General features: G+C 40.8%; 1 protein-coding gene across 2 annotated transcripts; it reads left to right on the forward strand.

The window, feature by feature from the left end:
* The first annotated feature begins 1,246 nt into the window (after window positions 1–1,246).
* OLFML3 (olfactomedin like 3) lies at window positions 1,247–23,604 on the forward strand. Of its 2 annotated transcripts, XM_077481581.1 has the most exons (4): window positions 1,247–1,484; window positions 10,194–10,473; window positions 14,206–14,280; window positions 18,648–23,604. In XM_077481581.1, the coding sequence occupies exons 1-4, from the start codon at window positions 1,377–1,379 to the stop codon at window positions 19,433–19,435; spliced, it is 1,251 nt and encodes a 416-aa protein (XP_077337707.1). In that variant the 5' UTR covers window positions 1,247–1,376; the 3' UTR covers window positions 19,436–23,604. The 2 variants fall into 2 exon arrangements, with proteins under 2 accessions (XP_077337707.1, XP_077337708.1); XM_077481582.1 differs by lacking the exon at window positions 14,206–14,280 and having other exon boundaries at window positions 1,249–1,484.
* The last annotated feature ends 1,054 nt before the right edge of the window (window positions 23,605–24,658 follow it).

Below are 24,658 nucleotides of genomic sequence, written 5' to 3' on the forward strand. Positions count from 1 at the left end.
CATGTTGGGGGCATGGCTTTGGGTGGGCAAGATCAGTGTGCTGTCATTGCAATAAACCATTTAAAGAAACCTTGGCTGGAGTTAAACATCTTCTGTGTGCAGCCTATTATTTGGGTGGTCAACTACAGTGGGGCAAGAGTGGATTAGAGGGTCTTGGTACATGAATGATTCTGAGGCATCAGGAAGGATACAGCCAGGCCTGTAAGTGGTGAAAGGGGTTGTGTTCTTTTAGAAGCACTGTTTTTTTGGGGGAGGGAAATAACTGACTAAAGCTGCCCTCCAGATATGGTATTTCAGCTTGAACCTATGTAAGTATTCATATCTCATACTTTGGGGAACCTGACAATCACTATAATAATAAACATCACTAAAGTGATAATGGCTGTCTTCCAGGGCCAAGTGGCGAGGGGGTCGGTAGCTTGGCACTGCCACCATTCACAGAAACTTTTTTTTAAATGAATATAAGGCATTCTCTGATTGGATGAGGTGGAGATCATGATTTCACCACTCCTCTCTTCACCTTGTCTTATAAGCTTTAAGTTCTATAATGGAAATCCAGAAACAACAAGAAAGCAAAAGAGCAAGCGTGTAACTGGTGAAGTCAGAACTCCTGATGTGCATACTTGAAGCTTCAGTCATATTGAAGCCATTGGATCAGCATGAAATTCAAGCACATATCATTTTTCAAAGGAGAGGTCAACTATTGCAGCCTACACTGTGATTAAGAAATTTTGTGTAAAGACCAAAACTTTCAGGGTATGCATGACACACACAATGATGGGTCAGGAGTGAAGGTCTTGGTAAAACCTAGCATTTTAACCATGGATTGTTTTGTAGATGCCTATAAGATCTTGCCATCTATGGTCACATTATTATTATTATACATGATTTATATAGCGCCAACAGTTTGTGCAGCCCTTTACAATGTTAGGGCAGACAATACAATTCAATGCAGGAGCTCGTTAGACCTTACAATCTAGGAGATATTACTTATTGTGTATTTTTTTCACTGTAACTGAAAATAAATGGTCTGGTACAGAGAAGAAAAATGTTTGCTTTGTCTATTTGAATCAATCAGTGTGCAAATAATGTCAAAGTTTATATTTGAAATGACTTTAAAAGCAGATTCTGGAGATTAAAGGGTTTCTGACAGTATTTAGCAATTGTCTTACATCTGGATTTAATAAAGACAGGAGAATGGAGCTGTGCAGAGAGAAAATCCCTCCTACAAGGAAAAGTAGCCAGGAATTCCAGAGCTGTGGGCTGGAAGCTGAGCAGGAGAGCACAACTGTGCCCAAACTCTTTTTCACTATTGGTAAGAGAACAGCCTGCTGGAATAAGAACATCTTACAAATCAACGACGGAGGGAGCCAAAGATGGCTGGGATTGTGGCCTGCGTCCTCTTTTCCCTTGTCACTATGGTGCATTCCCAAGTACAGACAGCATTTATGGAGTACATGCAAACAAGAATTGGAAGTTTAGAGGTAAGTGGATCTAGTCCAATCAAATGTTGCTCTATAATATTTATATGTTAATTCCAGTCATCAGACATGTATGATGTGAAAAATGTATGAACACATCTATCTATTGTAAAAGCCTGGCATATCAAAGAGACCTGAAAAGTTGCGCAATTGAAATTACACAAATTTTCCTTTTTTTCTTTTTCTTTTTAAAGACGTATGATGTGATGAAGACATCAATATAGATCATGCTGTAAAGTGTCAGTGTAATTGTTGCCTTTTAAAATATAATTTTTATTTTTATTTTTTTAAACGAGTGTCTAGTATTAAAACCCCCATATGTTTGAAATAAACGTTTGCTTAGCTGGCATAGAAATAACTTTCAGCAGAAATCCACTATAGCCTTGAAATGTGGCACTCAAAACTGCGTAGTAAGAGAGTTAAGGGGAAAAAATCCTTAGCATAGTTTGTCACAGGCAAATGAATGGTTAACTCGGGAAACTCAGAAAATGTCACTCAAAACAGGAAGAGTGGAAAATCAACTACCAGGGGAAACAAGTTATGTATCCGATTTGAATCTATTTCAGACTATATCAGAATAAAAGCAGATGCAGAGCCATTTAATGGACCAGAAAACTGAAAATGCAAAAATGCAATGTTCTTCAAGTAAAAGAGCCACTAGTTATTTTTGTTGAAAAAAAAAAAAAATATATATATATATATATATATATATATCTCAATTTATCACTACTATGTGGAAATTGTGTTCATATACAATGCATGTATGATATATACAGTATATATCTATATATATTTTACCTTGCTGTGTACCATTTAGGAACATATTTATTAAGCAGTGAATGGGAAATTCTTACCTTCCTCCGTGCAAACTTTTTTTTATAGTGTGCCCTGAGCTGCTCATGCTCAGCTTAGTGTGTAATCCAGACATCTGTTTATTGTACAGTAGAGTAACTCCTGTGCGCATGCGCGGAAGTTGCATCATCCTGACACGGCCAGTAACAATACCTTAATATTCTGAAAGAAGAATAAACAAAGATGTCATCACTGGAGTTGAGGTATGTGCAGACTTCTGTTCTGCTTTACCCACCAGTGAATGTTGGGTGAAAGTTCACAAACAGCAATAGACATGTAAAATGTACTGCACTATTATATATGACCTTTTTGAACAAAAATGTCTTTTAGATAGAAATCTATATTAAGTTTCATCACTGCTCATTAATGCCCTTATGAAAGGTGAATTTTTTGGGACTCCTGAAACACATTAGTCACATTTTATCTTCCGCGTGACTAAATTTCATCAGCAATAAATTATTATCATTAATTATTAAGGCATTTAGCCTTGAATGTAGCATATTCAAGTAACATTAAAGGCTTTTTTTTTGGTGTTTTTATGAGTTTTAGGAGTGATTTTCTGTGCGGAAGCTTCTTTGGGGCAGGATTACGCCCCATAGATCTTTATTATAGATGTGCCTAAAAATGTGCACATTGCTTGTTTTTCCATGTGATCCTATTGAAGTATATTGGGCCAAAAGTGCTCAAATCTGCCTGAAAAAAGCTCCTGTACTTCTTTGGGTGACATGCTCCTGAGCGCTCGTGTGTAAACAGGTACCAGTTAAAAAAAAAAAAAGGCATTTTAAATGTTAAAGTTGAGCTCCAGTCTCCCCCCATAAAAATTTAAAAAAGGCAGCAGTTTCAAACACTTATCTGTCCAGGGAGGGATCCAGTGTTGTCCTCACCTGAGCCAGTTCTTCAATTTGCTTATAATCCAGCCACTGGTATTTAAAGTGGAACCAAATGCAATGTTCCCCACACGCACGTTCAATAAACTGTCTGTTTAGTGATTTTGGGTGCTGTAATGACCATAGGCTGGACCATAGCGTGGATAATCAAAGTGAAGAAAATGTCATCAGCACACCAAGGATTCCTTGAAAATGTCCAAAGCTTAATTGTGAGGTCACATGATAAATATACAGCAAAGTTTCAGAGCCATGCAGGACCCCTTCGTCAGGCAAGTGAAAGCATCTTAAACAGAGTTCCACCCAAAAAGGGGAAGTTCAACTTTAGACACTCCTCACCCCTCCTTTACCACATTTGGCATGTTGTTTTTTTCTTTTCATACATTAGGGGACGCAGAGCCATATTAGTTACTATGTGGGTTATAGGCTACCGTCAGGTGATGGACACTGGCATGCCCTAAGACAAGAAGTGCACTCCCTATATAACCCCTCCCACTACTGGGAGTACCTCCATTTTTTCACCAGTGTCTAAGGTGTTGGTCGCGAGTAAAGATGCACTGGAGCAATCGTTGCTGGGGCTAGCCATGCTGCCCGGATCCATTTAAAGTGTCCTTTTTTGGAAAAATTCCACTCGTGTGTATGGGACATTATCTGTAAGACCTGGTTCACATTGATGCTACTTTGAAATCGCTCATACTTCACTTGAAGTAGTGCGATTTCAAAGTAGCAAGGTTAGCGCGATTTCAGGTGCTACTTAATAGACATCTGTGTGGCTGGCTTCATGCACAGATGTCTATTGAAGTCGCACTTGAAATCGGCAAAAGTAATGCAGGAACTACTTTTGCAAATCGGTGCGGTACCGTAAAATTGGTGTTGTTCCAATTGGAACGGTGCCATTGCCTCCAATAGGCTGTGACTTGTCATGCAATTTGATCTCTCAAATCACATGACAAATGGCTTCAATGTGAACCTAGGCGAGGGTTTATGCAATCCATCAGATTGCTGGTCTCTGCTTTGTGCAAGTATTGGCTGTTGTGCACAACTTCTCCACTGCCACCTCATTAGAGTGATGCAAGACAGGAAAAGTTTCCCCAGCAAATACTATATGGCCTGCTTCATCTGTTTTCAGCATATGTCTTTATAGCAGTCTCTTTATGTGTATCATAACAGTAAGGAAAATCACATCTACTGTATATTCTATAACACCACACATCATATATGGGTATACAGCTGGACATTAGATGCGGCTTCATTTCTTTCAGGTTAATAATGGGAAAATCTGGGTATAACTGTTTTGCCTGTTATGTTAAATACAAATATAGGTATCTCCATGGCCTTAGTGGATGTGAAGTGACATCCATAATAATGGCATAATGTATTTCAAGTAACAGAATGTCCATGGTTTAATTGATGCAACTAGATGGCCTTTCCATCATACTTTATCATGGAACAAGTCTTATGGGTACAGTAGTAGCAGGATCACAGAAAAAACTAAAAGCTGTCTGGCCCAGAACAGGCTAAGGTGTTTGGCAAAGGGATATGTGTTCATCGCAGTTGTGTTGGGCATATGTAGTGAATGGGGAGTTTGGGGGCTGTTAACCTTCATTTTTGGAAAGCATAAGCACGTTTAAATTGAAACTTCGCTAAGTGCTATTAGCATCTAAATTTGTGCCACAACATATGATGGAGAGTTGATGTCACTTTCTGATCTCTGCTAAACATTGCAGTACTACTCCAGACTGCATCCTGAATTTTACAGCCCATTCATAAGATGTGAGCTGTGGTGTCAAGCTTGTGGAGTTGAGCCTGTGGTGTGTCACAAGTTGCTCTAATGCAACAAAGAGAATTCTGTGATTGGAGGATATGACAGTCACATATCTTAACAGGTTTTTTTTTTTTTTTTACTCATTCATTTTATTTGTGATTTGCTTGTCCCGGTGCTTCATAAGTGTGTTTTGCTTTTTTTGTTTTAAAGCAATTGTGTGGTTATGATGAGGCCATACCGCTACTTTAAAAATGGAGCCCCTAATTTTACGGCATTCTGCAACATCTTTACACAGAATAATGTAACCTTTTACCCTTTCTATAACTACACTTTCTAATGCCCCGTACACACGAGCGGACTTTTCGACATCCAAACTCCGACGGACTGAGTCCGGCGGACTATCCGATCGTGTGTGGGCTGCAACGGACTTTAGCGAAGCTAAAGTCTGACGGACTTTAGAAATGAAGCATGCTTTAAATTTTCCCGACGGAACTCCGCCGGACCCGGTCCCCTTTGAAAAATCCGCTCGTGTGTGTGCTACTCCGACGGACTAAAACCGACGCTAGGGCAGCTATTGGCTACTGTCTAGGAACTTCCTACGTCGAATCCAGTCGTACGTCATCACGTTCGACTCCGTCGGAGTTTGGTGTGATGGTGTGTGGTCAAGTCCGTTCGGTCGAAAAGTCCGCCAGAACTCCGTCGGAACTCCGGCGGAACTCCGGCGGAACTCCTTTGGAGGTCTGTCAGACTTAATCCCTCTCGTGTGTACGGGGCATTACACTTGACATCAACAGTGGCGCACCATTTCTCACACTGACACCAACAGTGGGGCACTACCCCCCCCCCCCCCAATACCAAATATGACATTGTTTACTTCCATTGATGCCAGGAAAATTTTCACTTCTGCTGGCCTCAGTCTGCCCCCCCAAAAGTCTGAAGGACAATAAACTGGCCCTTTGTTTCAAAAGTTTGGAGACCCCTGATATAAAGTGTAACTTTGCCAAATAATTTAAACTGTAAAAATTAACAATAGAAAATTGAATATTCTAACTTACCTACCTATTAATAATCGAAATAATACTATTACTAGTAACATATTAATAATCAAATAATCCACATTATTACCTATTATGTCCTAGGTGATCAGAGCAGGAGCTTACCTTCCCCTTCCCGTGACTCCTTGATGCTTCAGTAAGTTTCCCACTGTGCTGCACTGTATGAATGGTCCCACAGCCCCGGGGACCTTTCACATGTCCCAGAAGTTTGCTGGTGGTCTGATCACTTAGGCGGTCAGAGCAGAAGTGGAAGCGGGTATCTGCTAAAACTAGATACCTGCTCCCCCCTAAAAAAAAACAAAAAAAAAAAACAGTAAAGATTAGTAAACATGCTGGCCCTGGGGCCCCAAAGATCAACAAAGAACTGGCCCAGGCGAGGACAGCCCTGGATCTCTGAATATTCTCTTTTTTCACTCTGAGTCACCTCTCTGCCAATCAGGAAGCACTGATACCCATTTCCTGATTGGCTCAAAGGACAGACAATCCTATTGGATGCCTAGGGGGAGGAGGGAGATGTACGTCAGAAACTGCCGTGTTCCACAGGAGGAGGAAGAAAGAAAGCTGCCGCTTACTGGGCACGCTGCCTGCCTGCTTCCTAGATGGGGTAAGTGCGGGCTTAAATGCCCTAACCATCCTACGGGGGGAGGGATGCCGCCGACAGAACATGGGGGGCGCTGTTTGGTCGCCCCCAAAAGAAAAAAACACCAGCTGCTGACTTTTATTTTTTATTTTTTTGAGACTGCCTCAATTAACCACCATTTTCAGAAACTCTAGGACACTGTGCATGTGCGAGTGGCGCTGCACTCTCCCAGTGGACAGGCAATCTTCTGAGAGCTGGCACGTGTCCCAGAAGATTGCTGAGAGGGAGAGGCTGCCTAGGGGGAGAGGAGGAGTCGCCTAGATGGCCCATAGGCGGAAGCAGGAAGTGGGACAGGAAGTCCCACTCAAAACAAGCCCCCTTTCCCCTTACCCCCCCCCCCCCCCCCAAATGGAGGTAGTAATCATTCACCAGAACACTGCTGGACTAGGACCACTATATTGAAAACTAATAAAGAAATGTCAGAAGAATTAAAAGTAAACTCCAGTCAAAATTGAAAATGAAACATTGAGATTAATACAAAGAGGACAGACTGTGCTCAGTGCTTTGGGGTTTCATCCAGGCATAACCAGAATGCACAGTCCACTGAACTTCATTTAGTGGGAAGTTGGGTGATCCTGAAACGCACTTGCTTGTACTTGCTTGTAATGCTGGAGTACAAACAATGAGCTCCCTGCTGCCAGATACACACAAAAAGCCTAATGTAAAAAAATAAAATAAAAACAGTACTAATAAGTGTCTCACACCCATCAATCAAATTCAAACTTACTTTGGAAATTTTAATGAGATCTGTGATAGAGGAAGATGAGACCGAAGAAGATATATAAAATAGTCCACCGACTTCAGCTCTGTACACTTCTACTGACTCCATAAGGAGTTTTCTGAACAAAGGGGATTACAAAGTACACATATGGGTAAATTAAATGAGCTTCTGATTTTATTGCAGTTGCAGTGTTTACTGGATAGCATTAGTAGCTAACCAATTTTGCATATTAATATTTACACCCTAGTTATACTTATATTGTGAAGATTACACAATTTCACAACATAACGGAAATAAAACATCATTAACAAGATGAATAAAAACTCTCTCACACATTAAATAATTTAGAAATGGCTTCCTAATTCTACCCCTTGGCAGGTAAATGTCCAGGATAAATGAGTGGTTTGGTGGGTGAAAACCAGAACACCAAAGCCTACAGACTCTAGTGGTAAAACCCTTATGTTGTTTACCATGTAAATACTTTTAAAGATGTATTTCCAAACTGCATAAACTTGCATTCTGGGTTTAGGTATAAAATGGTGTACTATTTATTCTTTGAAGCCTTTTGCTCTTGGTTAAATGTCAACATGAAAAGGTTTTATCATTATTTCATTGATGTGGAAGTACATTCTAAGCATGTGCTGCTCTTCTGAGTTTTCCACACTGTAGGTTTAGTGCGTGACCTTTCTTTTTCCTCTCTGCTCTTTAATACATTTCCAAGAGCAGAAAAAACAAAACAAAAAAAACATGCAACCACATCAAAGATAAGCATGTATCTCACAGAAGTCTTCAGAAAGCGAATGTCTATTCAGCAGCTGTCTTGCTTCAAAGACCAAATCTGCTGTTTACACAAGTGAGGTTACTAAAAGACTAAAAGTAATTACATAAACACTATCATTTCAAAAGACATTATATGTTGGATTTAAAATAAATTGTCAGAAAACGAATTCTGGTAAACAAACATAAAAAGTTTATAGGAAAAGCATTGTTTAAAGTGGTATTAAAGTATTATGCCTTGTGCACACGGTTGGACATTCCGACCTCAAAATCCAGTGGATTTGGACGGATTTTGTCCTAAACCGGTGTTGCATACACACGGTCGGACAAAGTTGTCGGAAAATCCAATCGTTCAGAATGTGATGACGTTCGTTTTTTACGACGGGACTACGTTGAGGCTAGTAGCCAATAGCTTTTTGTCAGAAAATTTGAGATCCTGCTCTCAAATTTTTTCCGTCGGAATTTCCAATGGAAAAAGTCCGACAGAGCCCACACACGATCGGATTTTCCGACAATATAATCCAATCAGACCTTTTCTGTCTGAATTTCCGACTGTGTGTACAGGGCATACTAGCAATACGTTTTATTTTTACTTTTTTGGATAGGGTGGGGCGGTATTAAAACCCCTGTCAGTTTTTATTGCTGTCTGTGCCTCCATTATGGAGATTCACCATCTATATTTGTCCTCGTTACCATTATTTTAGAAAGTGAAAGCAAAAGAAAATCCCAAATGTTGGGTTGTACCCAAAAAAGAAATAGAAGGGAAATTTTCCAAAGGGGACACTAGTTCTGGTGACCCCTAAGGAGTTCCCCTAATTTGCAAGAGTTTTCCTTCTCCTTTGGCTATGAGACAGGAAGTGTAGGAAAACTCTGCAATGGGACACAGATGGCGAAAAGAAAATCTGACAGGTGTTATAACTCTTCCTTGCTCTATCCAAGATGCAAAAAAAAGTTTTGCCTATGGTTCTACTTTAAACCTAAAAACAAAATTGTAATATTTTGTAGCTAACCAATCCCTAAATGTGGTGTTTTGTTTTTTAGGCCTTTCCCCCCCCCCCTTTTTTCTGGCCAGTAACATAGTTCCTGTCTTAGGACCCTTTCACTGTCTTATTTCAGGTGGACTTGATCAGACCCTCCATTCAAGCCTATGGACTGGTGGGTGTAAACACACTGTCTACCTCCAATCCGAACCACTAAAAAAAAAAAATTAAAGGGAATTTGTTCCCTGTCTATGCAGATTGGAACAGAGGGCAGTTGGGTGTAAATGAACAGCATAGTCCATTTACACCCAACCCCCCAATGTCTGCTCTGCAAAAACTGAGGAGACACCAGCCTGTCATCCACCTGCCCTGCTCTGATCAGCAGGGGATCAGCGGACAGACCCCCTGCTGATCAAAACATAGTGAAAGGGGCCTTAGAGCAGTGATGGCAAACCTTGGCACCCCAGATGTTTTGGAACTACATTTCCCATGATGTTCATGCATTCTGCGGTGTAAGTGAGCATCATGGGAAATGTAGTTCCAAAACATCTGGGGTGCCAAGGTTCGCCATCACTGCCTTAGGATTTCTCCACTCCACTGGGGGAGCAATGCAGATACCTTTTGGACAGCATCATTGTCAGTCTGTGGGGGGGTTACAAATTAAAGTCAAACACCAGCTAACACTTTTTAAGCAGTCACAGCAACAGCTTTATATTCCTCTTGTGATAAAGGCTTTATATAAATGAATAAAAGCTGACCATTATAAGCATTCCTGTCAGTGACCAATGGTGTCTAAATCCTAGAGCTGATGCTTTTGTAGAACAGCTTGGTTTGTTACAGGAAATTGAAAAATATCAGACTTACAGATCAACAGGTGAAAAAAAAAAAAGTAACGAAAAGCCTAAAAAATAAATGAAGATGCCATTTATAAGAATTGGTAAGCTGCAATATATTTATAATTACATTTTTGTTTTTGGGTTTAATACCACTTTAAGGGTTCCCATTGAAAGTGTTAACAAACTTAAACTATGCTTGCAGGAAAGAATTGTACAATGGCATGATCATAGCAACCGCTACAGCTCGGAACTTCGAGATTTCAAGAACCAGGTACTGAAAATGCTGGAAAACATAGAAAAAGAGCGAGAAGCAGTAAGGAATGAAGTGGAGAACGTAAATGTTCGTGTTGACCGGCTGGAGAGAGAGGTGGACTACTTGGAAACTCAGAACCCAGCACCACCATGTGTTGAAATAGATGAAAAACTGACAGAACTACATATGAACAAGAAGAAGAAAAATGAAAAATACGAGAAACTTACAGGTATGTTTTTTTGGTATTTTGAGATGCTAAATAGGTAGCTGTGCAAATATTCCTTTGTTCGGGGGCTAAAAAATACGTTTATACTGTATGATTTTAACGACATGCTGACCAGCGCATGACGATGTACGTCACAGCTGGGCAAATGGGTGTACAGGTACATCCCCTTTAAATTGTGTCACGGAGCAGCAGAATGGGGAGATGCCTATGTAAACAAGGCATTTCCCTGTTCTGCCTAGCAACATGACAGAGATCTACTGCTCCCTGTCATCGGGAGAAGTGATCTCTGTTATGTTGTAGTGAGCCCCCCCCCCCTACAGTTAGAATCCCTCCCTGGGACACACTTAACCCCTTGATCGCCCCCTAGTGTTTAACCCCTTCCCTGGCAGTGTCATTTGCACAGTAATCAGTGCATTTTTACAGCACTGATCGCTGTATAAATGACAATGGTCCCAAAAGAGTGTGAAAAGTGTCCGATCTGTTCGCCATAATGTTGCAGTCATGATAAAAATCGCAGATTGGCACCATTACTAATAAAAAAAAAATTATAATAAAAATTACATAAATCTATCCCCTGTATTGTAGACGCTATAATTTTTGCACAAACCAATCAATAAACGCTTATTGCGCTATTTTTAACCAAAAATATGTAGAAGAATACATATTAACCTAAACTGAGAAAGAAATTTTTTTTTATATATATTTTTCGGGGATATTTATTATAGTAAAAAGTAAAAAATTTTGCTTTTTTTCAAAATTGTTGCTCTTTTTTATAGCGCAAAAAAGAAAAACCGCATAGAGGTGATCAAATAATATTTCCCACCAAAAAAAAGCTCTATTTGTGGGAAAAAGTGACGCAGTGCCGTATCGCAAAAAGTGCTCTGGTCAGGAAGGGGGTAGGAAGGGGGCTGAAGTGGTTAAAGTGTATCTCAAGTCAAAACTTTTTACGGTTTTGGTAGATTAGGCAATGCGGTTGTATTTCTTTCTTCATATGTCCCTCTAAAATAGCTGTCTATGGGAGAATGGCCTCCACTGGAAGATTTCCCTCCAACTGTAAAGTTTCAAATTTTCCAGTAACAATAATCTCTAAAGCAAATAAACAAATAGAGGGGGAGAATCGCCCTGGCATCAACAAATATCTTAAAGCGGAGGTCCACCCTAAAGTGGACCTTCCGCTCATTGGAATCCCCCCCCCCCCTCCGGCGCCACAATTGGCACCTTTCAGGGGGGAGGGGGGTGCAGGTACCTGTACAGTACAGGTATCTGCACCCACTTCCGGCATAGCTATCTGCGGAAAGGGGCGTAGATTACGCCCCTTTCCGAAAGTCCCCCGCTGCCTGCTGGCAAACACATGGATCCCAGAGGCAGCGGGACCACCCTTATTGCGTAGCGCTACTCGCGCATGCGCAGTAGGGAACCGGGAAATGAAGCCGAAAGGCTCCACTTCCTGATTCCCATACCCAAGATGGCGGCGGCAGCACCCCAGAGGCGATCGAGAGATCGGCTTCGGGTGCCGACATCACGGGCGCGCTGGGCGCGCTGGGCGGGTAAGTGTCCTTATTTTAAAAGTCAGCCGCTGCAGTATTTGTAGCTGCTGGCTTTTAAAAAGAAAAAACGGCGGAACTCCCGGCGGACTCCCGCTTTAAACTGTATCAAAAAGAAAAAAAAAAGAATGTTTTGGCTTTAGAGATGAAAAAAAGTAAAAATATGTCAATGTATGTAATCAGTGGCGTAAGTAGAACCTTCAGGGCCCCGGTGCAAAAAATGATGGAGGGCCCCCCTGACCTCCGGGCCAGGGCCCTTCCCACTGATCTCAGGGGCAGCAGGACCTGGATAGAAGGGGGAACAAATCCCCTCCATTTTCCTCATGCAGCCACTGAATGGCTATCAGAGAGAGGAGGAGAAGCAGAATTTTAGTGGTTGCAGGAGAAAAATGGAGGGGGATTTGTTCCTCTAAATGCCCCCCCCCCATCCAGGTGGTCAGGGGCAACATGTGTGCTATTGCAATTGTAACCCCTGTAGTTACGCCCCTGGGATGAGTGGGTGGCAGCGGTGTTGGTGGGGGATGGGATCAGTGGCGGTTGGGGAGGGATAGGATCAGTGTCATCGGTGGAGGGGGGTGGGATGTGTGGCAGCGGCGAGGGAGAGATGGGATGCGTGGCAGCGGTGGGGGTAATGGGATCAGTGGCAGCAGTGGTAGTTGGGTAGGGATGGGATCAGTGACAACAGTGGTGGTGGGGGGATGGGATAAGTGGCAGCGGTGAGGGGGATGGGATCAGTGGCAAGGGTTGTGGTGGGGGGGGTGGGGTCAGTGGTAGGGGGGATTGAATGGGAGGAGTGGCAGAGGTGGTGGGGGAATGGGATCAGTGCAATGGAATCCATGGCAAGGATGGTGGTTGGGGGTGGTGGGTGGGATTGAGTGGTGGGGAGGGGAATGGTATCAGTGGCAAGGATGGGGTCAGTGGCAGTAGTGGTCATGGTGGATCAGTGGCAGTAGTGGTGGTGTGGGGGGTATCAGTGGGGGGTATCAGTGGCAGTAGTGGCGGGGGTGGTGGTGCTGTGGGGGGTATCAGTGGCAGTAGTGGTGGGGGTGGTGGTGCTGTGGGGGGTATCAGTGGCAGTAGTGGCGGGGGTGGTGGTGCTGTGGGGGGACTGTGCCCGTGAGTTCAGGCAGAGAGTATGGGCGAAGTGGGCGGGGACTGTGCCCCTAAGTGTGGGATGAGAGGATGGGTGGAGAGGATGGGAGGAGCCTTGCAGTGTGTCCGTCAATGCGCTCGGTAAGGATGGGCGGATCGGCAGGAGAGGATGGGCGGAGCCTTGCAGTGTGCCCGTCAATGCGCTCGGTAAGGATGGGCGGATCGGCAGGAGAGGATGGGCAGAGCGGACTCCCCGTGAATGACTGTACACCGTGAGTGTACTGTACTTTCTCCCAGGCAACGGCGGGCCCCCCTACAGTGGCGGAACCAGAGGGCCCAGTCGCCAATGCGACTGGTGCGACCCTGGTAATTCCACCACTGTATGTAATCTTAATAAAGATTTTAGATTAAAACATTTACTGATTGGTAGATAATGACTGACATCCTCCCATCACAAATTGCTAACAAATATGTAAATATGGTCTATATTATTTGGAAAATGCAGCAGGGAAATAAGAATGTAATAAAACTTACACAGTAGGTATTTTGTATAACAGCAATGCTCTGCTGTATAATACCAATACGGTACTTAACCACTTCCATGCCGGCTCACGCCGATATACGTTGGCACTTTGAAGAGGGATATCGTTGTTATGGCAGCAGCTAGATACCATAACCCCAGTATCCTCTTATTCAGTGAGCGGTGCGGTTTCAGATAAAAGTGGTCTCTGCAGTGAATCACTGCAGGTAAGTCTGTCATAATGTACTAGTATGTTGTGCATACTAGTACATTATGACCTAAGCCCGCACAGTGGACCGTTTAAAAAAAATAAATAAAAAAGGAGCTTTTAACAATACATTAGTTTCATCTTACGAAGTGTATTATCTGAAAAAAAAAATCTAAAGTCTGAAATAAAAGATTGAAGTTTATTTGTAGTATATAACACTTTGAATATGTACAGTATGTAATTTTCAAATGAATTTGTTGACTTCAAAGGGTATATTTGCACAAATGACCTAATAATAATTGTATCATGATTTGGCATGCATACTGTAAGTTCACAGGGGTTAGTGGAACCTACCTCTCATATTATAATAGGTTGCCCCAAGGCTGAGATCGCTGACAATGCGGAGCCAGATGTGGTACAGAGTCCTCCTGCCATCCGGAAGTCATGTAAGTGGGTTCCATTAACCCCATCTGTCTTTCTTCTTGTCAAAATGATTCTACTTTTGTTAACTGAATTACTCAAGCAATGTCATAATATAATCCTGTGGAATTTATGTGTACAGAATGCTTTAAGAAATATAATTTCTTGCTAATGTATTTGACATTTCCCAGCAGTAATTTAGAACACCGGGACTGATTAGTTGACTGTAACAAACCCTCCCACTTAGCACACAGTAAGCTGAAAGTACATGAAATGTAGTTTTGTATGAGTCAGCTATTAAGTTTTCTGGAACCTGTGAAAGCTTCATCCCAAGTATTCCAAATTCTAGTCCCATGCCAAAAAACATAGGAGCCGGTTATCCAATCTCCACCCAAATTGGCCTTGTGTGCTTTTGACTAGGCCAATTGATGTGAAAGGTTCAAAGTTTTCTATAAAAGCTTATAGAATATGTTGATTCTGTTGTTTATTAAGGCTTGTCATATTACCTGTAGACCACCCAGGTTCCAGGTTTTAAATAGCAAAATGGTAATACTATAACTGGTATATATTATATATATATATATATATATATATATTACATGCTAGTATCACTATAGGTATTTGGTCTATGAATGTGCAGACTCCCTGCTATATTGGTTCACCATCACAAAATGACTGAACATTGATGTTTTTTGGAGGAGAGGGCTAAAATCATTCTGAACTCTTCCACAAGAGTTCCCTAGAAAGCAAATATATTTTACCTTCAGATTCTGATAAAACAGACCCTTTGCCTATTCAATAAATGTGAAATCAATTTGAAAAAAAAAGACAATGAAACATTCAATTATGTTATAAAAGTGAAATAACAAAAAAGAAAACTGACAAAAATTAGCAGTAGAAATGTCCCCTATGAAAAGTTAAAGTTTAGGATTGGGATAAAGGCATCGAACCTGTCTCATTTCTAGAAAATATAGTCATTTCACTGATTAATTGCAAAACAAATTTGGGTTATTAGTGTAGCTCAAATAATGTAATTAAAAAGGGTTTGTTTTGGTGAGTATGCTAAGATAAGATGTGCCATGCTTTTGTATCACTTTTGTTTAACTAAAAGGTCTCATCAATGAATTAATCAATCAGTCTCCACCAGGACACTTATCATTGAGCAGAATTACCTCTGTTCTCCTCCACCTACCCGGATTTAAAACCAGACAAGGTTTCCTGACTTGATATTGCACATTAGTTAAGCAACAATGGATCAAAGTTACATTATTATATTTGTAATTTTAATAATGTGATGAAGTGAGACTGGTTCTCCCTAAACTTAGCAACCCAGACACTTTGAATGTTTAGAAGATTAAAAAATGTACAAGGTTGCTAAAGAGCCCCTTGACGGGGGGCCTAAAAAATAGCCTGTGTCATAATTCCAAGCAAATACGAGTGTGATTAATCTCTTATTGAAGCATTCACCACAAGACTCTAGTTCTGCAAACTAACTCTAGAGCAGTGACTCAATGAGAATGATGATTATCTTCACTTTCCCAGAACTAGTATGAAGCAAATGAGTGGTGGAAAGACATTACAGCCAAATCACCCAGATGTTTTACTTTCCGAGTCCCTTTAAATTGGAGCATTCATTTTTAAATTCTTGATTAGGAACAAATGAATCTGCCCAGGTTCAGTCTGGGAGGGGGGTTCGCCAAACCCAGCACAAAGTCTGCAAACCCTAAACTTGGCAATGAGCCCCAACGTAGTCTATGGAAGGGGGATCCTAATACAAAATTCTGGCCATTTTCAAAGCTAATAGAAGTGATATTGTTAAGAAGAGGCACAGGTAGCTGGGCACTGTCATAGTGGATATGTACCAATACAAAAATATTTTTAAACAAAATACCATACAGTTGGGAGAGGGTTTTTTAATGCGGCTTTGAGTGCTACATTAAAAATGCACACATCCTTTAACAAAACATGCTTGAGGGTGGCTTAAAGCTGCACTTACTTTTACAGAGTAGTACAATTTTTTATGAAAATCTCAGAGAAAGCGTGCACTGTGGCAGCACATATTTTTTTCTTTTTTTTTCTTTTACAATTAACTCTGCTTGCATACAGCAGGAGCACATCAATATCATTCATTTTAGTTGAAATGTAGTAATTAAAAAACAAGGAGGAGAAATGGTATGGGGTTACCCTTATTATTCCCAACTAAACTCTTATTCAGGCATGCAGCCTGGGTGGCCAGAAAAGGGAATAGCAGTTAACATGCTCTCCCTCTTCCTGTACCAGACAAGGCCGCATGCCTTGCAAAGGCTTTTCCCCACCGTGCACTCTTTTCCCAATGGCCTTTTCTTTACCACTGACAAAATAAATTTAATTTATGTTCCCCAAAGTACAGTATCTCACAAAAGTGAGTACCCCCCTCAAATTTTTAGAAATATTTTATTATATCTTTTCATGTGACAACTCTGAAGAAATTACACTTTAAGTGTACAGTGTAAATTTGCTGTCGCCGCAAAATAACTCAACACACAGCCATTAATGTCTAAATCGCTGGCAACAAAGGGGAGTACACCCCTAAGTGAAAATGTCAAAATTGGGCCCAATTAGTGACAATGAATTAATTAATTGGGCCATCCAGACCAATTTGATGCAGCATGCCGCTGAAATGGATATTTTATAGATAGGCAACTCCTATCCTCATATTGATTAGTGGTTCCAAATTAATAATAACTACTGCAGTAGGGAACAGATACAAAAGATACGCTTAGCATCTTTCCAAATAATCCTTTATTTTGACGCATTTGAAGGTTTTTATACACATGATTACGTAGTATCACATTGATATTACAATTGTACGTTTATGGTAACAAAGGGCGTTACATAGGCAGACTAATTCTAATCAGGACTCAAAAGAATGCAAAACATGTACTGAAAACATTATAAGTGCCGTGTGCACAGTGAGGGCATTGTGCAATACATATAAAATAGAATACAATTATATACAAAACGTACACATTTTGCATATGGTCTAAGCACTGGCAGGCTGTCCTCCCACCCCTTCAGCCTGTGCAGTAATGCTGGCAGCACTCGTACATCTATTTCCCAAAGACAGCCTCTGGATATGACACTGAGCATGTGCACTCAACTTCTTTGGTCGACCATGGTGAGGCCTGTTCTGAGTGGAACCTGTCCTGTTAAACCACTGTATGGTCTTGGCCACCATGCTGCAGCTCAGTTTCAGGGTCTTGGAAATCTTCTTATAGCCTAGACCAGTGATGGCGAACCTTGGCACTCCAGATGTTTTGGAACTACATTTCGCATGATGCTCCATTAAACTGCAGAGTGCATAAGCATCATGGGAAATGTAGTTCCAAAACATCTGGGGTGCCAAGGTTCGCCATCACTGGCCTAGACCATCTTTATGTAGAGCAACAATTCTTTTTTTCAGATCCTCAAAGAGTTCTTTGTCATGAGGGGCCATGTTGAACTTCCAGTGACCAGTATGAGAGAGTGAGAACAATAACCCAAATTTAACACACCTGCTCCCCATTCACACCTGAGACCTTGTAACACTAACGGCTAATTGGGCCCAATTTTGACATTTTCACTTAGGGGTGTACTCACTTTTGTTTTCCAGTGGTTTCGACATTAATGGCTGTGTGTTGAGTTTTTTTGAGGGAAACATTTTTTTACACTGTTATACAAATTGTACACTCACTACTTTACATTGTAGCAAAGTGTAATTTCTTCAGTGTTGTCACATGAAAAGATATAATAAAGTATTTACAAAAATGTGAGGGGTGTACTCACTTTTGTGAGATACTGTATATCATAATGCGTCTGCGGGGGAAAAGACATAACTACCACTGTTTTTATTAAAGCTGGCCCCAGTTTTCTCACCCTCACTGCTCAAAAAAAGTATTTGTAGTCCATTAATAACAGAACAGCCTCTATGCAACATGAAACAATATCTTTTCAAATCAGCTGACTGAACTTCTCTTACCTCTTCTTCTGTTAAAGTTGAACTCCAGCCTGAACTTCAGTCTAGTGCAGTCGTTTAGGCTCTTTTCCTTTACTGAAATTGCTGAGTTTTACAGTGCACTGTGAGTTTTTCACAGAGAAGTACAAACCCCATTAAAGATATCACTGGGCTTAAAATAAAGTAGTTAATAAAAATGAAAAAGTTATTATAAAAAATCATGAGTATTTTGATGAGGAAGTGGGAGACACAGGAACCAGGGAAGGCAAAATATAAGCAGAATTAACTTCAGCTTTAACTATGATGTTGCAATAATTGTTAGACAGCTGACCAAGTACACTGTAGTATATTTATTTGATTTACTCTGCTGTTACAACATAAGCTCACTTTTGTTTTTTATTATTGTACCTGCTTCTGTAGACTGCAGTGACACCATTTCTCAAGTTAATGCCATGAAAATACTGAAGCGCTATGGGAGCTCTGCTGGCCTTTGGACAAAGGACCCCATAGGTAATTCAGAGAGAGTTTATGTCCTTGATGGTGCTGGCAACGATACAGTGTTTGTGTTCCCCCGCATGAAAGAATTCACTCTTTCTACTTCAACACGCAAAGCAGCGCGGATCAAACTTCCTTTTCCATGGGTTGGCACTGGCCATATTGTTTATGGAGGCTACCTTTATTATCTTCGACAAGGAGAGGAATTTCAAGTCATCAAATTCAACTTGGCAAACAAAACAGTAGTTGATAGTGCTGTTCTACCAATTGAAGACCAAGTACCAGTTTATGGATTATCCAAGCATAACTTCATAGATATAGCAGCCGACGAAGAAGGTCTATGGATCATTTACGCTACTAAGGAGAATGAGAAGAACATATGCTTAGCCAAACTGGACTCAAACAACCTTGGCATTGAGCAGATGTGGGATACTCCGTGTCCAATAGAAAATGCAGAAAGTGCTTTTGTGGTCTGTGGCACCCTTTATGTAGTGTACAACACCAAACTCCCAAGTCGCTCTCGTATACAGTGTATCTTTGATGTCAGTGGCACCATATCTAATGAAAATATACCAGTTGTTTACTTTCCTAAAAGGTACGGATCCCATTCAAGTATGAAGTACAATCCTAAGGAGCGGCAGATCTATGCTTGGGATGACGGTTATCAGATAATATACAAACTGAGCATGAAACCCAAAGATGAATTGTATTAGATCAGAATGTATTGTTCTTTAATGTAGCTAGTGTCATTTAAAGGATGCTAACATGTATTGGGTATACCACATTGTGCTCTATTAACAAATAAAAAACAAATTTAGGTAACACCGCATGTTTAAATACACCAGTGCTGCTTTATAAGTGTTACCCTGTACTTTGTATTCTGACATCAAAATCACTGAACTTTCAAAGTCTATACAGTAAATGAATGGAACTGTACAACATTCATGCTACAAATTAGGAGTGAAAAAGCCAGCTGTTTTTAGCCTTGTTCCTCTTTATTTAAATAATCAATTTGATCTTATAACAAATTGAGTATTTTTTTTTATTTTTTTTATTATAAATGTGTAGAATGAAGACAGTACAGCATGACTTATAACTTACACCATGTTTGTAGGGCACTGTGATATATCATATGCACAATAGTATGCCAATTGTCAGATTTAGAACTTTTTTAAATCAGCATCAGGGCAATACTTACATTGAATGAAAAGTGTCCTTTGCGCTGGTGGCTGCTATGATCGTAGAAGTCCTCATCCCTCTGCCTCCCTGGATATCCTTACAGCTGTGATTTTCTGGTGTTGCAGGGGTTAATACAAGCCACTGAACCCGTCACAGGCACTCATCAAAAGTGCCAACTATCCCGCTCTTTCCCTCCCCCCTCCTTCAATTATAAAAAGCTGTTCTATCACTTCCCACAATGAAAAGCGCTCTGTGAATGGAGGATGTGGACCTTTTATTCAATGACTGTCCTCCATTCATGGAACTTTTTTCATCGCAGGAAGTGATAGTATGGCCCTTATGGATGGAGTGAGGGGGGGAATGAAACGGGCAGGCATAGTCAGCACTTTTGACAAGGGCCTGTGACAGCCTTAGCTTCAGCAGGTCATAATAAAAACAGCACTGGAAAATCACTGCTGTGGGGATATTAGCAGAAGAATAAGAATTTCAATGAATATAGCAGCCACCAGCAAAAAGGCACTTTTATTTAATGTAAGTACTTTAATGTAAAATGAACTAAACTTAAGCTGTAATGTTTGTGTATTGGGGGATGCATAAATCGTATTTGGATGATGCTACATTGCTTCTAACAATGAATATAGGATGACAGGGTAATTACTGGTTGTGAATTGGTACTCAGCCAATATCCAAATATAAATTGTTAGTATAATTTAGAATAGACATACTCCCTGGAATTCATAAAGAATTACGCAGACAGAGTTATCAAAAGTGTCTGTCATGCGTTCTAAAAGTGATGCAGCATGCACCAAATTCATGTCCCTGTCTAGAACTTGCACCTGAATTTGGTTCATGCTGCACCACTGTTAGAATACGCATGAGACACTTTTGCAAACTCTTTCTGAACTAGTTTCTCTGTACGCTAAAAGAGAGTTGGTCTTAATTAGAATTAATTAATTTTGAATTTGGCTCATTGAATGCAACACAATGAAAAATGGGGCATTTAGGAATTTGGTGCACCAGTCGCTGTCAGAGCCAAATGTGTCGCACATGCTTCATGAATTTGGCACAATGCCTTAACAAGAGGGGTTAACGCAAGAAAAGTGATGCAGCAGCTTTATTAAATTCTCTCTACTGATCTTCTGCCTATTTTTGCAAAATACTTTCAGAAATTCAGCTCTCACACCATTAACCCGAATACCATTTTTATCAGTGGGCAAGCAGACTCTTGACCACTCTTAACTGTACATTTGTTAAAACTTCCCATGCTATGGCACTCAACATTTTTTGAGGTGTGGTCATCTATGAGGGGGAAATTGACACATTCATAGAGTCATACAATTGGCTATTTATGAAACCAGGTGACATCATTCTATTTTTCGCTTATGCTCGGTTGCTAACCTTTATTCATAAAAGTAATGTATGTTTGGATCAGAAAAGAGGCTGCTTATTTTATTAATTTCTTTAAAGCAGAGGCTGTTTTATTTTTCAATATTACGACACACTTCCTCATTTAAAAAAACCTTTATAGATAGCTAACAATTCCAAGATTGTGGATAAGAGTCATTGAAGCATCAGTTCAGCAGAGGTGACACAGTTCCTGTTAATGCTCAAGGTCAAAGCAACTAGTAATTTAAAGTATCCTCACTTCCATTTTTATTAATGTTTTTTGTTTCCCATGGCTTTCCGACAACGCAGCTGGCAAGGAGATGGCTGCTTTGACAGACAGCATTTTTCTCCATCTCCACCGCTTGCCTGCTTACCTAGAACATTTTTGCTGACAAGCTTCCCTCCCCTCGCATTCCTTGGGAGATTCTTATCTCCCTCCACTGCTGTCTGATAACACTGCTAGCAAGCATTTGTTTGAGGCAAGCATCTCCAGAGGAATGCAAGTGGGCTTGTCAGCTAAAATGTTCCAGGCAACCGAAAAAAGCACTTGGAGATGGAAAAAAGTGTGTCTGTGAAAGCAGCCTTCTCCTTGCTAATGGGGTTGTTGGACAGCTTTGATGGGAGCAGGGGCATCCTGTCCCACCTCACAGCTATCCGCCGACAGCACACATGAAGATATTAAAGCCCTTAGTGTCCTCACATCCAATGTTGAGCTATGGGCTCTATATTGATCTTGATGATGTCAGAGGGCATCTGACTGTAAGAGCATAAGTAAAAAGAGGCTGCAAGAGTGGAAGATCTGGTAAGTTAAACTGCTTTTTGTGGTTCCCATGACCTTAACAAGCATTTAACCAGTGTAGCTTGGGCCAGCCCTAATGCAAGAAAACATTTTTCTTTCATTGGGGTCAGCTTTAATAATAACTTAAAGTGAGACTTCTTCTTTAAAATGTATGTCAGCCAAAACCCCAGAGCAGGGAATTAGAACATCGGTCCAGTTTTTTCTGCTATCCAAGCCCCTTTAGTAAGATTTCTTATCACCTAAACTCATGGTGACAACCATTTCTCCAGACAAAAGGTGAGGAAAAATCTGCAACAGGGACACAGACAGGAATGCAAAGCTGTAAAAAGGACTCACCGGCACACTTTCAAGCTAACTTGCAAAACACCTAACTAATCTGTTTCAGAGGCTTTAGTTGCATGCATTTAGAGTACATTTTTTTATTTCTGCTTGTATAGCTGTTTTCTGATTCTTCCTCACTCTCTGTCTGGTGAAATTGTTTTACTGGGCATGGAGGTGATGGAAAATCTTTCTAATAGTAGTAGAATCAGACAGTGATTCCCCCCAGCCTCCCCCCAAAAAAAGTTTTGGCTGGACATACACTAACATTCTATATTTCATAGGGATTTCAACTGTGAAATTTCTACATCTGCTTTCCTAGCTTTACCGATTTCTTACTGTATTTTCTAAATCATGTGATTAGCTCTTAAAGTGAAACTGAAGTTAAAAACAGAAGATTTCCTATTCCATGGGGAATACTTCCTGTTATTTGAGGGACTCCTGAGCCTACAGTATCAAAGTTTTATATCTGTAGTATAACATCTAAAGTACTGCTGTCTGACTGGTAGTCTGCTTATGGTTCTCCTTGCTGGAGGCTCTGACATGAGGAAACAAAGCCCTGCCTCTACCAAGATGGTCATCCCCACACAGAAAAAGGTAAGTCAGTAATGGGGGAAGATCAGTTACAGGCAGATCATGGGCAATATTAGTGACTAGTCCTTTACCGTCTGCCTGCCTGTTTTGGACACAGCTTCCAAGGATAATTTCCTTTTTATTTATCCCCTACTTTGAACACTTGAAACCTAACCATTCCCTAAAATAATATATTAACACTTACACCCCCCCCCCCCCCCCCCGCAAAAAAGTAGCAGTAATTTTTTAGTCTTTGCTTTCCAACACAAAAACAATCCAATTCTCCAGCAGTATACGGTTAAGTTTCAGTTACAGTTTCTTGCTTCAAAACACACAAAATAATCAATATTTTCTTCCATGTGACTATTACTGAGAATAATGGCCATTATGACACATTAGATCATTAAAGCTTAGTAAGTTTAACCTATGACCTCTTCCTCTCTACTCACCCTAGAGTCATATTCTGCTGGCATCACTCCTATTTGTAGATTTACTTCTCTTCTGACCTATTGAAGCTGTGAAGTGTAGGTCTGTGTGATGTAATTTGTGCTGCTAAATGGTAACTCTGCAGTTCAATCCCTTTGTATGTTTTATCAATCTGAGTTTTAATAAATCACTCTTAATATACTTATGTGTACAACGTAGTCTATACATTTATGCAAGACATACGTTAGACTGTTGTTTTTTTTTAAATAAGTTCATGCAAATACAGTTGAACATTTATTAAGGCTCCGTTCAAAATTGAAAACACAACAAAAAGAGCTATGACTGCCAGTCATCTATGAAGGTGTGCATATCCTGGAGAATATAAAATAAGCTGAAGCCCAATGTAGCCGTTAACCACTGGAAGAGATGGACAACAGGACATATAAAACAAAATTTTGCAGAAGCAATCATAAAAACCAATTGCCATAGTTGATATATTGTGAAAGAAATAAGCACGGTACCACCAAGACATCCAGATGACGAGGGCTAACATCAGCTGGTCAGCTTCAACTCTCAGTCATGGGGTAGACAACCGGATCTCTGGAAGGGGCCACTGAGGTGGAGAGACAAGGGTCATGGCTGTGGATGTGATGGCTGGTCACTGGTGTCAGACCCGCTGTACCGCAGGAGGTGTATTGTAGTACCCTCTGCTGAATGATGGAGCCAGAGGAGCCATTCAGAGACATGGACATCGGGCTGGAAGCGAAAATAGCTAAGATGTTGGTATGACGAGCCGTGACCCTGGTCTCTCCACCTTAGTGGCCCCTTCCAGATTTCCAGTTGTCTACCCCATGACCGAGAGTTGAAGCTGACCAGCTGATGTTAACCCCTCGTCATCTGGATGTCTTTGTGGTACCGTGCTTATTTCTATTTCACAATATATCAACTATGGCCATTGGTTTTTATGATTGTTTCTGCAAAATTCTAAAATTGACAGTTGTTTTTATTTCTTCAAGTGTGCATCAAATAAATTAACTTTACTTGGCTAAAGGTTTGCAAGTTCTTATGCTGGTCCCATAGAGCGCTGCTTTTTTGTTTTATATGTCCATTCACACTTGAACCACTCCAAGGTGGCACCGACTTTGGAGTGCAACTTTGGTGCAATTTTGATGCAGCTTTGCATGGGTGTAACTTGGGTAAGATTTTGGCTTTGACCAAGACTAATGGACAACTGTTGCACACAAGTTGCATTGTA

The sequence above is a fragment of the Lithobates pipiens genome, unplaced genomic scaffold (assembly GCF_037356315.1).
Source record: "Lithobates pipiens isolate NorthernLeopardFrog02 unplaced genomic scaffold, aLitPip1_a1.2 Scaffold_16, whole genome shotgun sequence".
Lineage (NCBI taxonomy): Eukaryota > Metazoa > Chordata > Amphibia > Anura > Ranidae > Lithobates > Lithobates pipiens.